At 37.5% G+C, this 17,586-nt stretch overlaps 2 protein-coding genes across 2 annotated transcripts in view; one reads left to right on the forward strand and one right to left on the reverse strand.

Annotated features, from left to right (window-relative positions):
* The first annotated feature begins 2,416 nt into the window (after positions 1–2,416).
* hrh3 (histamine receptor H3) lies at positions 2,417–5,543 on the forward strand. Its single transcript, NM_001025518.1, has 3 exons — positions 2,417–2,756; positions 2,842–3,008; positions 4,629–5,543. Exons 1-3 carry the CDS (start codon positions 2,417–2,419, stop codon positions 5,541–5,543), a joined length of 1,422 nt encoding a protein of 473 aa, NP_001020689.1.
* A 5,438-nt stretch (positions 5,544–10,981) lies between these two features.
* vps35 (VPS35 retromer complex component) overlaps positions 10,982–17,586 on the reverse strand; it is a 55,245-nt gene continuing 48,640 nt past the window's right edge. The window contains exon 17 of the mRNA NM_001025517.2: positions 10,982–12,026. Within this exon, the coding sequence (NP_001020688.2) occupies positions 11,847–12,026 (180 nt within the window). The 3' untranslated portion in view covers positions 10,982–11,846. The remainder of the gene's footprint in view (positions 12,027–17,586) is intronic.

A 17,586-nucleotide genomic window follows, 5' to 3' on the forward strand; every position in this document is an offset into this window, starting at 1 on the left:
AAAAATAATGGACTTGATCTGTAAACTTTTTAATCATTGTAAAAAAATGGCTGTCAATGATGGTGGTACAATTTACAGATCGAGCACAAAAGCACACAGCAGTGAAAATCTAATCTACACCAAGAGTTCCCGTCAAATTGAGTCAACAGCACTATTCGACACTGAATTTTGTTATTTGAATCAGGTTGTTTACCACAAAACATTGTCTTTTGGTTCGACTTATCATGTTTCAAAAGTGTGGCAAGTTTGATGAACTCTTTTTATAATATACTTCATATTTGAGGTGTGTGGCTCCCACATACACAGTACACCAGAGGATTAGACAACACTAAATCCATTATAAATAGGGCAGTAATAATATTCAATAGCGTAGCCTGCTTTACTAGTCCTACCGTATAAGGTCATTCCACAGAAATGTCTGTTTAATAGAAATATTATTCTTGGAAAACTCTTTATAGGCTTATTATTAGTCATTGTGTTTTTTCAATAACCCTTTAACTACCCCACCAAAAAAAAGTTTAGATTGCCTTTCTTAGCTCCTAATGTAGCTAGTTAACATGCTCAATGCATTTTATTTCAACACGTCTCATAGTTTCTAAAATATCAGGCTCTAGCAAATGGTAGATATGTCGGTTTATGGTTAAAGTACCGGAATTAATACTATGAAGTATACTATACTATATAATATATTATGAAATTCAGAAAATATGAAATGTATGATAAAAGAAAAAGATAACATAGATAAAAAATTAAAATAAAAATGTTTTGAATACCAAATCATCTTTATTTTTTAAAGTATGCCATATTTTGGATTCTCATTTAACATTTTTAAAAATAAAATCAAGTGTATGAATAAAATCAATAAAATACAATAAAATCAAGGATCAAGTTTAATAGTGCAACAGGATTATGTTTGTTAGATTTTTTTGTAAACCAACAATTGTGTGTAATGTAAACCATTATCAAAAAGATTCTTAAAATTACTTTAACAGTCATTTTTAAAACAGTAAAACATGGTCAACCATTTCTTATTTATAACTCCATTGTCTCTTTTCAGCTATCAGATGTTTGTCATATGTATCTCATGATTTCATAAAAAGCTTTTAGTTGGTGTGACTGGTGGTATGACCTCCTTTGTTGTTTGGGAATGTTAAAAATAACCCTCACTAACAAATTTAAATAGCACTTTTAACAAACATGATTAATATAATAACAAATTAATTATTTAATAACAAACGTTATTATTTTCCTGTAACTCTGACTGAATGTCACAGTCAGACATTCATTCATTCATTTTTTTGTCGGATTAGTCCCTTTATTAATCTGGGGTCGCCACAGCGAAATGAACCGTCAATTTATCCAGCACGTTTTTACGCAGCGGATGCCCTTCCAGCCGCAACCCATCTCTGGGAAACATCCACACACACACTAATACACTACGGACAATTTAGCCAACCCAATTCACCTGTGCCGCATGTCTTTGGACTGAGCACCCGGAGGCAACCCACGCAAAGGCAGGGAGAACATGCAAACTCCAAACAGAAACCCCAACTGAGCCGAGGTCCAAACCAGCGATCTTCTGGCTGTGAGGCGACAGCACTACCTACTGCACTACTGCCTCGCCCACAGTCAGACATGTCTTTCTTCTTTTCATTCTAAAGAATATTTTATTAAACCTTTATTGGCAAAAATAGGCCTAACACCAGTGACAAAATCTTCAAAAATGTACTAAATTTTAATATCTCATTTATGTGTTTTCATGAAGTCAGATATTGATTGAATAATATGGTCTAAGTTTAAATGTTAGGTTAAATATAGATTTTTGGACATTCCCATTCTCCTTTTCCATCCCAAAAAGAAAGTTTCTGTGGACCGACCCAGAGGTTTTTAGGCATGGTTTAGTCGGTTAAATCGAGTGAAAACAAGCTTGGTCAGGCGATTAACGATTAAATGCCCTGACCACTAGTCTGACCGAGTGGGTGACCAGCCAAGACTGATCACATTTGCTTTAGTCATTTCCTTTTCAGGAGATTTTACACTTCTGATTTTAATCGACTCTTGGATTGGATTTCTGAGCAAGTTAAATCGGGCATGCTGTGGGAGGCGGTGATACAGAAAACTGGACTGTTATCACAGAGATGCAGAGCATCTATGACAACAAGAGCTGGGCGTTTGACACCCTTAAGCAATCCTGGATGAACACTTATAACTAACGCAGTCATCGACATCAGACCGAGCGGCGTTCAATCAGCAGCCAATCAACGCGCTTCCACGCTGATATAAAAGCCGCGTTCGCCGCGCCGCGCTCCGAACTGTGAATGAGCAGCTCGCAGTCTCCGTCGGGCGCGCGGATGGCGCGGACGATTTTACGCGCACACCGTCAAGCATAATTGCTTGTTGAAAGCGGCAAAGCACAATGCAGTCCTCTTTATTGTCCGTGGCGCACTCTCCCGGGATACCTACAGCTGTTTCATTGATGTGGAAATCAGGAAACCATCAGTCGTCCAACTGGTCTGGGATGGAGAGAGAAAACGCGACGAGTCTCGCAGACTTGGACACCTTTGAGAACCGGCGCGCGCAGTACGGCCAGTTTTCTCCATCCACCTCCATATTCCTGACGGTGCTCATGACACTGCTGGTGTTCGCCACCGTCCTTGGGAACGCGCTAGTCATTTTAGCCTTTGTGGTGGAGAAAAGTTTACGCACACAAGGCAACTTTTTCTTTTTGAATTTGGCTATAGCAGACTTTCTTGTCGGTGAGTGATATTGATGAGGTTTCTATGTGTGCATAGGGATTTCGTGAGCCTCAAGTGTTTATGTGTGTTTTTAATGGATTTTCAGGCGGGTTTTGCATCCCCGTGTATATTCCGTACGTCCTGACGGGTGAGTGGAGACTGGGCAGAGGGCTGTGCAAACTGTGGCTGGTGGTGGATTATATGTTGTGCACCGCGTCAGTCTTCAACATCGTGCTCATCAGTTTCGACAGGTTTCAGTCCGTCACGAAAGCGGTGAGTCCTGCGCAAACCCCCACACCTACTGTCCTTCGGAGATATTTATTAGACTCTTACAAACGCGTGTATTCGAAGTGATTTCATATATGAAAAACCATTTTGGTTCCCCCACCAAAACAAATTAACTTATGAAGAATTAATTTTCTCGGTGTGAAGAACATTATTAATATTCAATCAATTTTTACTGCACAAAAGACCTTTTCGGGGATGAAAAAGTTTAAAGGTCTTTCTGGAAACCATCAATGCCAATAAAGCTCTCCATATATAGAATGGTTACCCAATAATTAACATTTATTTACAGTTTACGAAGTGGGTCTAAATCATTTTCTTTTGAACACAAATAAAGTATTTTGAAGGATGTTGGAAACAGGTAGCAGTTGACGACCATAGATAAAACACAAAATCTCAACAACAACAACAAAAAAAAATAATAATAAAAAAAATAAAAAAATTCTTAAGTCAGTGGCTACAGCTTTTAAACATTCTTCCAAATATCTATTGTGCTCAACAAAAGGACGAAACAGGTTTGATGGGGAGTAAATGATGACAAAATTTTCATTTGAAACAAAATACATTTAAATGCATTCTTTCTGAAACGCTGCAATGTGAACACCAAGAACATTTATGATCAACGTTTTAAAACACGGCTGATTTGTCAGACCTGATTGGTGTTCGAGAATGGAAATTCAAACTTACACACCTAAACCACAATTGACAATAACTGCATTTATTTGTTTAATTGTGTCATTATTTACTCATCCTACATGTGTCCAAACCAGGTAATGTTCCTTCTTCAGTTGAACACAATGGTAGACATACAGAAGAATGTATGAAAAAACAGCTATTGTATTGCAAAGTATATTTTGCTCCTACTACAGGTGTCAATGTATGCTTTTTTTCTAGCAATCTGCAGAATATACTATTTTGTGTTCAACAGAAGAAAAAAACACATTTTTTGGCGGAGAAATATCCCTTTAATACCACTGAGATGAGCACAAAATAACAACAGTACAAGGATGAGGCCATGTTTACCAAAATATGAAAATTATGACATCATTTACTCATCCTCATGTCATTCCAAAGCTGCACAACATTTTTTTCTGAACCAAAAATGTAAAAAGGTTGTTTGTCCACACATTACATGTCAATGGGGTCCAACATTGTTTTGGAGCTTTTTCTGTCAGTAACAAGTTGCCTATACACAAAAATAAAGCACAACACAGTAAATGTCAGAAGTGGATTACACGTATAATTCCACAGTGAATATATTTAATGTTTAGATTTAAACTAAGAAGTAATCACGTCATCTGAATGATTTAGTCCAGCACTAGATGTTTTTACACATCATCAAATGTACATAACTTGAACAGAAACACACACACATTTACATTTAGCAATCATCTGTCAACATTTATTTACATCCCAGTAGGCAGACGCTCACAAAAGCGTGAATCTCCTCATGTCTGCCTGAGACAAATGCACTGTGACGTCCATTTAATCAGAATGTTTAATTATTTCAGCTAGCAACCAGAGTGTAATGTTCAAGTCATTTAATCTGTCCATCCATCCTCAAGTGTAATCCGCCTAAGAATTCAGCTACAAATGTGTGCATTGCAGGTGAGCTACCGCTGTCAGAAGGGGATCACCAAGGACGCTGTTCTGAAGATGCTGTGCGTGTGGCTGGCTGCGTTCCTCCTTTATGGCCCCGCTATTATCAGCTGGGAACACATCACAGGAGGAAGCGTAGTGCCAGACGGAGAGTGCTATGCCGAATTTTACTTCAACTGGTATTTTCTGATGACTGCCTCCACTGTGGAGTTCTTCACGCCGTTCATAAGCGTCACTTACTTCAACCTCAGCATTTACATCAACATCCGCAACAGGTGCGCCATGAGGGAGGAACAGCCCACTTACGTTCGGCTCAGGAGCTTCAAGATGAAGCCTCTTGGTGCTGGCGATGTCCAGCGAGTGTTTTTCGTGAGGCCTGTGGAGGAAAGCAGGGTCGCAGACTTGGCCTCGAGGTCACGGTGCTGCCGATTGGCTTCAACCGCTAAAGTGTCCGCCGCAGAGTTCGGCAATGGCAGACAGTCCAAACGAAGAGACAGCACTCTCGCAGACTTGCCTCCTCTGCAGGTGGAAGAGCGGATTCTGGCGGCCAGCGAGGCTCAGTTTCATTACGTGGATCATTCAGCTGGACCACACAGACACCGTCCGGACATGGTGGCCAGTCTAGCCAACCGTTTCCGCCTTTCTAGAGATAAAAAGGTGGCCAAGTCTCTGGCGGTGATAGTTTGTGTGTTTGGACTCTGTTGGGCGCCCTACACACTGTTGATGATCATTAGGGCTGCGTGTCATGGTCAGTGTGTCCAACATTACCTTTATGAGATCTCATTCTGGCTGCTGTGGATCAACTCGTCCATCAACCCAATCCTGTATCCCCTGTGTCACAGCAGCTTCAAAAGAGCCTTCAGCAAATTACTGTGTCCGAGCAAGACAAAAATACAACCTCAGAACATTGACCAGAAGTATTAGATTGATGAGGATGAGCACATCCACCTTTTTATTCTTCCTTTTTAATGTCATTGTAATTAGAAGTACTGAAGAGTAGCACATTTTCTTTGTGTTCATTGTCAGACCTTGTATTTGTTCCATTTTTCCAATGTGAAACCATGGCTATACACTACATAACAAAAGTCTTGTCATCGATCCCAGTTGTAAGAGCAACAAATAAAAACTTGCCTCCTAGTTGATCATTTGGAAAAGTGGCAAAAGGTAAATCTTTTTCTGATGAATCATCTGTTGAACTGCATCCCAATCATTACAAATACTGCAGATAACCTGCATGGACCTATTCTCACAGAAATTTGTCAAATTTGGTAAAGGAAAAATCATGGCTTGGGGTTACATTCAGTATGGGGGTGTATGAGAGATCTGCAGAGTGGATGGAAACATCAACAGCCTGAGGTATCAAGACATTTGGTCTGCCCATTACATTACAAATCACAGGAGAGGGCAAATTCTTCAGCAGGATAGCGCTCCTTCTCATACTTCAGCCTCCACACCAAAGTTCCTGAAAGCAAAAAAGGTCAAAGTGTTTCAGGATTGGCCAGCCCAGTCACCAGACATGAACATTATTGAGCATACCTGGGGTAAGATGGAGGAGGCACTGAAGATGAATCTAAAGAATCTTGATGAACTCTGGGAGTCCTGAAAGAACGCTTTCTTTGCAATTCCAGGTGACTTTATATATAAGTCATTAGACAAGAGTCATTGCAGAGATGTAGTGTATGGATACAGTCCTCTAAGCTCATGGGAGTCATACACTATATGAATTATTTTTCCACAGCACCATGACTTTATATTCTATACTGAACATTATTTCTGTTAAGTGAAAAGACTTCTGTCTAAGCAAAGTCAGACCATTAAATCATTCAAAATCAAGGCATGATCATATTTCATTTTGGTAAAATAATCGTAATCTAGAGGTCTTTGCCTTTCATATAAGCCACTTCTGATACCAAATGATCAACTAGAAGTCAAGTTACTATTTGTTCTTCCTAAAACTTGAATAAACGACAAGGCTTTTGTCAGGTTGTGTCTTTCTTCCAGATTCTATGATGGATTATTAGTTTGTTCATATTTTCATAAATGTACAAAGTGTCTCAGTGCCATGTTTAACTTTGTAAGTATTTTTTTTATTAATACATGTCAAAATAAACCGTTTTAGTGATTTTATGAACCATTATACCTCTTGAAACCTTGGTTTGCAGCGAGAACAGTTGAGACGACATATAGACCACACTGTCCATGATAACTGTACGGCGATTCCACATGACAGACGTCCAGGAATTGCTGGCGAAGTCTGTAGTTCCCCTAGCAACTGCGGGACAGGCTAAATACAGACACATGACTCATTTCTTATGATCATATCAAGGTAACCAATTTATGCTAGATTATTTTAGGGCTTATAGCAAAGTCTGAACACTTGTCTCTAATCAGCAGTAATCAGATGTACAATGTTTTGAGATATTTTGTTCAAACCCAGAGAGATACAGAAAATGAGTCAGAAAACCAATAGACAAGCACTTTTTACATCTGCATGTATTAAACTGTAACCAGTGACATCAATACCAACATTTATTGTAGAATTTGACTTCAAGTTATTCTTACAGTTTAGAAAAGTTGAAGATGACATGAACTGGAAATTCAAAGCGGTTGTGAATAATTTAACTATGTCTGTTTAGTTTATTTAGATTTTATGTTTTATCAAATGATGCAGAATTTCAATGTTAAGTTTGATCAAACCTCACAATTTCTTTAGTGAGTCAGTTTTACATTCATTTTTGAAGCACAATGGCCACATAAATCCAACTACTGATGGATAGAACCGAGCCTACATTTTATTCTGTTTTGATATCATGTTGAAATTGTAAAATGTGAAATAATGTTCCAAATGCCAAAACTTTGATCTTTCATCTTTAAATAAACATAAAATACCATATAAAATATAAATATATATATTTTTTCTTGTCATTTTCAAATAAGAATTAGCCGTTTTAATGACTTAGCCCTGCTTTTTTTGAAAGAACTGGAAAACTTCCATCCAGAATGTAATTTTTTTTAGAGGTCCTTCCATGTGTAACAGGATCAAAAGCCATTCTCAAATATTATATAAAAAAATGATATAAACTGGCAGTGAGGTTATCAAAAAGTACGCTGAAGACACAGTGCTGTTCTGCATGTCCTTCAGTAAAATGTCAAAAAAATACTTTGACTGCTTAATTTTAGTTTATTAAAAGTTTTAAGGTAACTGATTTATCAGGGATCACTCTGGTGGCTGAGAGAGCGTGCTGCAATTTAAGAAAATATATTCAATTAAAAAAAAAAAAAAAACGCCAGCAAATTAAGAAAAGACCTTCATCCATTTGACAGCACACATGCTGCAAATCCTCACAATGTGTACACAATAAAATGCTCTGCATTTTCACACAACGCAAACAATTTCTGAAAACAAAACGTTGCATTTTTTTTACACAACACAAAAACAACAGAACATAACGGAAATGTTTCAAGGGGACCCAAAAGCGTGACGGACACCGATGTGCCGTGACCATTGCTCAGTAAAGTTGTGGGTGATCTTTGAAAGGTGAGTTTTTTTGTTTGTGTATCTTAACATCCTGATTCTCTTGTCTTTTGTATTTGATTAGCCTAAATAACCATAACCTAATTAGCCAGGTCTGTAACATTTTAGGGTCTCCTTGAAACATTTCCATTCTGTTCCTGCTATTTGAAAGTGTTGTGAGAAAATGCAGCATGTTTTATTAAAAATGTGTTTTCGATGTGAGAAAACGCAGCGCGTTTTATTATTTTGTTTTTGGGTTATGAGCGAATGCAGCATGTTTTTTTTTTAAATACGTTTGCGTTGTGAAAATTTTTAATGTGCACGGTCAAACAGATGAAGTTATTTTCTTAATTTGCTGGCGTTTTTTTGTAATGGCATGTGTTTTCTTAATTTGTAGCACTTTAAGCTCTCTCGGCCACCAAAGGTTGCCACAGTGCAATGAACAACCAATTACTCTGGCATAGATTTTATGCAGCAGATGCCCTTCTAGCTGCAAACCAGCACTAAGAGTACACTAACTCTTAAACACCCAGTGCTGGGAAATGCCCATAATTGCTCCATGTCACACATATACATGCACACTCATACACTATGGGCAATTCATTTATATCGCATGCCATTGGACTGTGAGGGAAACCGGAGGATCTGGAAGAAACTCAAGCGAACATGAGGAGAACATGCACACTACACAAAAAAAGACATCCTAGCCAAGCCGAGACTTGAACCAGATACCCTCTTGATCACCAATCCACTCGTTAAGTATATCCCATACAGTAAATATATATTTTTACCCTTAATTTTAAAAAAAAAATATCTTGTAACTGTGAGGCACAATAAAATATATAATAAAATAGTACATTTAAATGCAACCTTCATATAACATATACATTTTAATATGTATTGCAGGGTTAAGACCATTTCTTAAGTAATGAAACTATTAATTTTCAAGTAAATTATTGTAATGTTTACATATGTTTAAATACATTTAATAATACATAAAAATAGTTGTATATTTTGAGATATAAAAAATATCTATCTATCTATCTATCTATCTGTCTGTCTGTCTGTCTGTCCGTCTCAAATTTGTGTTGTTGACTTATTTTAAATGCAGAGAACTGAGAGAGTTGCTAGGCACCATCAAAAAGTAAAATGCAGACCCAGTGGCACTCATTCAGCAAGGAGATGAGAAAGGTGTCGAAGGCTGCAATTGTCACAATAATAGCTTACAGGTGTTTCTTTACACAGAGTTCTCACTCACTATTTCACACGTTTTCGGAGAGAACATTAATAGAATGATCTACCCAAAACACACATCTTGAAAATGTTGCTTGTTGACAAAAATTGTTTATAAACATTGCTGAAAGCAATCATTTTAGGCTGAAGCACGTCAGAAGGAATGTGACAAGCTAAGCAAGTATAGCAGGACCATTAGGACACTGGAATGGCATGCTTATTTTTCAACATCTGCATTTGCAGTCATTTACACAGCAACACTAATTTAAAATCTAATAAAAAATATATATAATAAAAATCTGTAAGAGTCCAGCAGTGGAGTTTGTTAAATGTAACACCCAGGTCAGGTCTCTTCATCAAGTGTGCAGCATCCTGACTTTCCAGCACATCCACCAGCCTGACCTCATCATAGATTTTATGAAGCACTGCTCTAAATATAAAATATAAAAAAACATAAATATAAAATAAAGTACACTCCCTTCTGTCAAATTTTTTTAAATCTGTGTAGCAAACCATCACCATTTTCCATTACAGATTTATTTATAAGTTAAAGTTTCAACTTAAAGTCATAGTTCACCCAAAATTGAAGATAGTCACGAACCTGTTTAGTTGTCTTTTTTCAGTTAAACACAAATATGATACTTTGAAAAATGTTGAAAACCTATAACCATTGACTTCTATAGTATTTGTATTTATTATAGAAGTCGATGGTTACAGGTTATTAACATTTTTCAAATTATCTTATTTTGTGTTCAACTGAAAAAGCAAACTCTTAAAGGTTTGGAACCACTTGAGGTTGAATAAATGGTAAGTAAATGTTCAACTTTGAGTGCACTTACTTGCTTACTCCCAGGGCAGTTTATATCGAAGGGGATATTTAGCCACACCATGTAGGCGTTTCGTAACATCTAATTATTTTACAAGAGAAGTCATTAACTCAAAGCTCAAGCCCCAACCTGGAGGACCAGGACATACACACATACACTATCTACAATTTAGCTTACCTCGTTTACCTATGGCGCTTGTCTAAGGACTGTGGGAGATAAGGATGACTCGGGGATAACATGAAAATTCCACAAAGAAATGTCAACTGGCCCAGCCAGGGCTCGAACCAGCGACCCTATTGCTGTGAGGTGACAGCACTACCCACTGTGCCACCGTGCTGCATCCACTTTGAGCGATCTATCCACTTAAAATGTGATCACACTACTTATTTAAAAAATTTTTTGTTTGTTTTACAGTTAAAATGTAGTAGCTCTAAGGTTAAAGTAAACATTTAAAAATGACAATTAGTATCCTGGGGCTGCACTGCCATTCTTAAATGGCAGTCAAATAATTTGCATAAAAGGAGAAGAATTTTGGTACAGAAATTAGCATGACACTGAATGATATTTTAGCAGGTTCCGTCTTAAAATAATAATGCCCATTATTCTTTTTTTTTCAGATTTTTAATTAATTATATACTAAATACCACACGCATACGCACACTCTACTAAAACTAAGATTAAAAAATACCTAAAACTATGTTCAGTTTTTATTTCTGTAATGTTTAAAAAACACTTTTCATCTTTGACTGGTGTCTGTCACAATATTAAACAGCACTTCTACAGGCATGTGGGGTTAACATTTTTTTATTTGTGCAAATGCCATGAAATCAATGATATTTTGTTGTAACTGATTTACAATTAGATTATACATACAATACATGAAGGGAGGGGGAGTCATAATTTCAAAAAAAGGGAAACAAGATGCAAGAGAAGGCTTCGGACATTGGTTTGGATTCACAGCCACAGCTACTCATTCATTAATAGAGTCTATACACGTTCAACCATTCCACATATTAGTCAACACACTGTCCCACTCCACCTAAGTGTCTGCCGTGAAAGTAAAAGGTTGAGAAACAGGACTATTCATTAGTTACACGAATGTGTTTAACTTAGCACAGCTTTTAAAATATTAATGCTGAAACAAAACAAAAAGACAAACAGAATCAAGTGTAGGTCCTCTAATTGAAGACTTGAACAATGCGTGGCTCAATAAAAGTTCTGCATTTTTGCTCCAGTTTGGCCAGCGGGACAAAGAAGTGCTGTAGCAACACTAGAACGGTTATATTTCTCTCTTAAATATGTATTTTTTTTTACTCTTGCTCATTTGTATGGCAACAATATTATTAATAGGGAATGGCAGTTTGAAGGAAGCGCGGAGTAGGAGTGCAGTGCATAAATTGTTCTCTAAGGAATTCACAAGAAAACGCCTCACAAAAATCAGTAAGACAGAGGCAGAGGGCAGAGGACGAAAACAACCGACTGAAAAGTATGAGAAATGAGAAATGAGCAGAGAGGCAGGTGGGTTTGGCTTCGTTTTTTTCCCCTGGCTGGAATACCCTGGTGTGCACATGTGGGCATATACATAAATCTCTCTATATACGTGTGTGTGTGTGTGTGTGTGTACACAAATATAAATGTGGATGTGTGAGGCACCTACAGCACCAGCCCTTCGTAAGCAGGTCCCTCAGACTCGGGCGACTCTCTCTGCAGACGCAGGTGCTCCAGTGTGTTGTGGAAGTGTTTGTTGATCTGCTCCGTCTCCTCGCTGGCCTCCAGGTTCGGGAGATCTTCACGGATCTTCTGGATCAGCTGATTCAGGACCTGGACCGTCACCTGTCGAGCAAACACAGACAGATAGATTGTGTGAAAACAGGCTGATCTGTGATGAAGAAAGACAGTGTTTGTAAAGAAACGCTGCACACTAAAGGTAGAGCGACAGTTTCTTGGTAACAAAGTGGTGTGCGAGATCATAAATTGTTGTGATTTGATTAACTAGTTTAATTTATGCAAATATATTTACATGGAATTAGCAAGACAATATATGCAAGCACAAGTTAATATGGCAATGCTATTCTGTACAGCCGTATAGAAAAACCAATACACACAGTCAGTGTAGTTATATTGTAGACACAATAGATTCATGAGCTGATTCAAGTCAAATATTGTGCATGACCAGTGTGGATGCATTATCATTTCCACTTGTGTTTGGATTTCACCAAAATAATTCTCTTTATTTCATCACACTTTAAATCAATTTTGCAGGAGCTCTCAGTGCATTTCTAAAGTGCTTCTGAGTGAACAAGGCCTTATTGCGAAAAGAGAATAAGAAGAAGAGAATAAGACGGATGTGGAATGCAAATATGATTTCGATCCTAATCTTTATTATTATTACCTTGTTTGGTGCACCTTCTTACAACACATTCCGTAATGATCAAGTGTTTGCTCTGGAGACGAAGAGTGTGAATGCATTTTGTACAAGAATGTTTACACCATGACAAAAAAAGTAATGCATTAGAGATTAGACATTAGCGCAAACTTTTTTAGACGGTTGTATTTAGTGCTGTTCACTTGTAATCAGATTGATGAAAACACATTTTAATAAACAGAGCTTAAATTAACATCTGACTACATAAACTGCATATTTTTTTATACAATTAAAAAAATGAAACTAATCCTTTTAGGAATATGGCTGTAACATATTAAAACGTAGAAAAGGTGAGGTTTGTGGACACTTTCCAGACGCATCATGAATCCTGTTTCTTTATTAAATGTTACCATCCAATTATATTAGATAGTGTATTTGTTAATGATCACTAAAGCTGAAATTTAGCTTTACAATCTTTAATAATTAATAAATGACATTTTAAAATATAGTCGAAAAAGAAAATATTTACTTGGATATTATTCTATATCAATGTTTTTAATCAATGTTTGCACACTGGTGGTGGATGAGGAGATTCCCCCCAAAAATGTGTAAAGAGCTTTGAGTGTCCAGAAAAGTGCTATATAAATGTGCGGAATTATTATTATTTATATTATTATTATTTTTATTATCTTTAAAATCACATAAATGCAGCTTGGTGAAAATAAAATACATTAAAAAAACAAAAACAAAATCTTACTATCCCCAAACTTCAAAACATTAGTGTACACGGCCATATATTTAGAAGAGAGGATGACATACTATTTCTGTAGGAAGACAGTTCTGCTGATTATAATGGCTGTGCTTTCAATCATGTTTCTATAAATGTGGGTCATCTCTCTCTCTCTGTTCAGATACTGTAAAAAAAAACTGTGCCAGGCACTGAAGCACTAAAAGTAAGCTCTGAGAGCAATTAACCCAGACACCTGGAGATGAGATCTCAGGTAAATTCACACACCCACACATTCAGAGATGTCACAGTCTCATAAACACACAAGAATAACTTTGGTGTGAACGACTATGGATTTATGGGGAACATTCAATTCTGTTGCTGTGTTGTACAAAGTTACATCACAGAAACAATACACAGACAGTGATGTTTGAACACCAGATGCTGACCATATGCTGTTGGTCCTCTGTGTGCTGCCAATACTGTGCTGACCCACTGATGTCCGGGCTGTAACAAGAACCCCGTGGGTGTTCTGTGGTCTCTGGCACCCAGACATAGCAGCAGATTCAAGCCCTGTCGCAAACTAGAGCCGCCTTAGATCAAACTTGTTGGTCCAGCACATCCCACAGATGCTCAGCTGAATTGAGATCTGGGGAATTTGGAGGCCCTAGCAACGCATTGCATTCTTCATCATGTTCTTCATTCCTGTTCAATGTGTGCAGTGCTGGTTTCAGAGTCAAATTAAAGACTTTTAAAAGAACCATTCAAGATCATTTATGACAATTTTTTTCTAATGGCCAGGTTGAAAAGATTTTTACTTGCCGTGTCAAAACAATTCATATTCAGTTATTTCTTAGCCAGATGTTTTCAATAATGTAACAAAACTTACTCTATTTGTATAGATACAAAAACTATAAACGATTATGGGCTCTATTTTAACGATCTAACTTCTAAGCGCAAAGTCTAAAGCGTCTGACGCAAAAGCATTAAGGGCGTGTCTAAATAAACTTGTCTGCGCCGTGGTGCATGGTCTAAAAGGGTTGTGCTTATTCTCTTAATGAGCTATAGATGAGTTTTAAGCATAACTGTATTAAAACAATCAGTCTCATCTCCCATTCCCTTCAAGAATTAGTTGCATTGCGCCATGGCGCATTAGGTATTTACATGGCAGACTTTGTGAGAGGAAATACTGAACGCTTTACTAGCGAGAAAACAGTTAAACAGACTATCTGCAGTGCGAGGATAAAGAACGAGCCTCCTCCATTCGGCCTCTTTACTTTTACTCCTTTATTTTCAGGGATGTGGAAACGGTGTTGTACACACTCGACTGAAGACATCCATTAGCCTATATAAATAATTTCATTTGTTAAGTGCAAAGATTTCCTCTTAAAACTATTTCTAAATTCAGTTGTAATTTCCAGCACACAAACAAATGAACTGTCAAATGTGTCAAAAACCGAGTTGGAGTTATATCCAAACACGTCTATATTCTTAGCCACAGCTATATCACCCTGCAGCCCCAGACCGGTTTCTCACTAAAGCTAAGCAGGGCTGAGCCTGGTCAGTACCTGGAAGGGAGACCACGTGGGAAAACTATAGGTTGCTGTTGGAAGTGGTGTTAGAGAGGCCAGCAAGGGGCGCTCAAACTGCGGTCTGTGTGAGCCCTAATGTCTCTCCACTCCTCCAATAGCTGGTGTGTGGTGAGCGCACTGGCGCTGTTGTCCTGTGGCTGCCGTTGTATCATCCAAGTGGATGCTGCACACTGGTGGTGGTGTGGAAAGACCCCCCCCCCATATTGTAAAGCGCTTTGGGTGTATGGCCAAACACAATAAATGTGCTATATAAATATACATTACATTACGCCCCATATTGTGATGAAGATGTCTACAAAACCAGACAGGTGGACAAACCTAAACTTGTTTTTAATAAAAAAAATATATAATTATGCATATAATAAATAACACCAATAATAATAATAATAATTATAATAATAATAATATTATAATAAAAATTGTCATGAATAAACTGAAAAAGGCCCTTGACATAAAGAAGGCATGGCATATCTGTGTAGTGAATAATAATTTAATCCTTTATTTTTTTTCCATAAGTAATTTGTGCAATGCTGTACATGCTGTGTATTAAGCAATATGTAAGCTTTGAACCCACAAACACATAACTAACGCTTTCTTTGCTGGACTTTATACCAGCATTTAAATGGTCAATGGCGCAGTCTATTTCAGTTCTTCAAAATAGCAATGCCACAACAATGCACTTTAACACACCTCCTTTATAGACAGACACACGCATGAGTCCACAAATTAGTGCAAATTAATTTCCTATTTAATCAAAGTGGTGCAAAACATGAAAATTAGTGTTGCGCTAGTCTGAAAATACCAACAAAACACGCAAAATATGTCTTGCGTCTTATTGTGCTGGGTGTATGATAGGGTTCTGAATGCACAATCAACTGTCCTGATTAGTGTCCTCATTGTTTAGTAATATATTAAACCATATTGGTAAATAGAGTTAATATATAAGACTTTTGTTAGAAGTTTTATTGAGATGGATTGTTGGGGATTAAATGGGTGTTCAAGTCCTGATTACGTAACTTTACATGAACATTAGAAAATTAAGACCAGTTTAAAATGATTTAAGACCTACAACACAATATTTCAGGAAAATTAAAACTTTAAGGCCTAAAATATTGTTTTTAATTATATTTTGCCCTGATTATCATGCTGAAACACCATGAGACACTTCCATCAGAGAACACTATGGCCAAAAATAGGGAAAAGAAAATAGGACTCAGACAAGTTGACCTTTTCCCACTGCTCAACTGACACTTACATGGCCATTGATTGTGCTTTCCACTTTGAACAGGAACACACTTGTGACACATTCCATCGTACTACAGTAGACATTCAGCTGGCTCAGACTAAATGGAACAGACGTTGTTGCATATGTGAATTGATGAGATAAAACGCAAGATGCTTCCGGTTTATTGTCATCCCATACAAAATCCATGCGTTTAAGATCCGATTTCTAAAAAAAAAAAAAACAGCAATCATCATCACTGCCTGGCTGGGATACGATATAAAGTGGGTATCGGACCAAACAAGAAGCGCTGCATTAAATTATATTTCCCCCGCCATATCTTTAAAATATGGAAATTAATTTTACCCTAGTTTTTTCGATGGAGTTTCTGCGCTAGCCTGCAGCTAATGACGGCGCCTGCATTTAAATGGGTTTTCATCTTTTTTTTAAACCTTAACAACCAAATGAATGCTTAAATCTATTAAACTGAACGTATTGTTATTACATTACATCGATGCTGTATAAGGAACCGTATGAAACTAAAAAAAGCCATAAAATTTTCACCAGAAGTTGATCAATGGCTAAAAAAAACACTAGCTGTGCAATTAGCTCATTGTCACGGTGGTGCTGATAACAGAGCTCCTCCTAATATAACACAAAATCATTAGCTGGGCCTTGGTAAGACACCAAATGTGTTTTTTGCGTTGAGAGGCGCCTTTTTTGAATGGTTTACTAACGGCTGCAAGCGTTATGCGCGCCTCATGTTTTAACCGCCTGCTGCGCCTTGCATTTTTGCCCTTGCCTGCAGTCCGCTCAGTTGTTATCTTTGAGCATCTTGTCAGTAACTGCTTTTTTCATTCTCCAATAAAATGAAAGCAGAGGCGGGGTTTCCTTTGACTTGCCTGCTGTGTTTGTCTAGTCAAGATAACGTTGGAGACTTTGGAAGATGGAGGAGAGATTTGTGGTTGCTGTTTTGAGCTATCCGGTTCTGTATGACTCACAAATCCTAAATTTCACAATATTAAATTTATATTAATATCAACAGCAACACTCTCGCACAATACCCAGCTGATTCAGTTGTTGCCTAGCGACATAAAAAAAAGAGAACCACGCTTATTTTTTTCTTGTCAACAAAAAAGGCAGTGAGGTGCGCCTCACGTTTTTGGAACGTAACTCCGCGTTCGGTGTGATCGGCCCCTAACAGAAGTGTAATGTAAATAGTGATATGGATGATGATCAAATATTAAAATTTTTGGACTATTTTTTTATTATCTGATATTTGCTTTTGCTTAGCCATTTACGGATAAACAGGCAACACATCATGCACGTACTCCACCAGCACAGCTAAGAATATTTGTCTAAGGGTGTTCAGAATTCCTGGCTGAGGTAATAATTCCGCTCTCTACCAGGCTTACATGGAAATACAAATGGAGCTCCACCACTTAAGTTGAAACGATTGTCATTTGGCAAGGCATGCTCTCAATTTG

This window comes from Danio rerio, chromosome 7 (assembly GCF_052040795.2).
Source record: "Danio rerio strain M-AB ecotype USA chromosome 7, GRCz13ab, whole genome shotgun sequence".
NCBI lineage: Eukaryota > Metazoa > Chordata > Actinopteri > Cypriniformes > Danionidae > Danio > Danio rerio.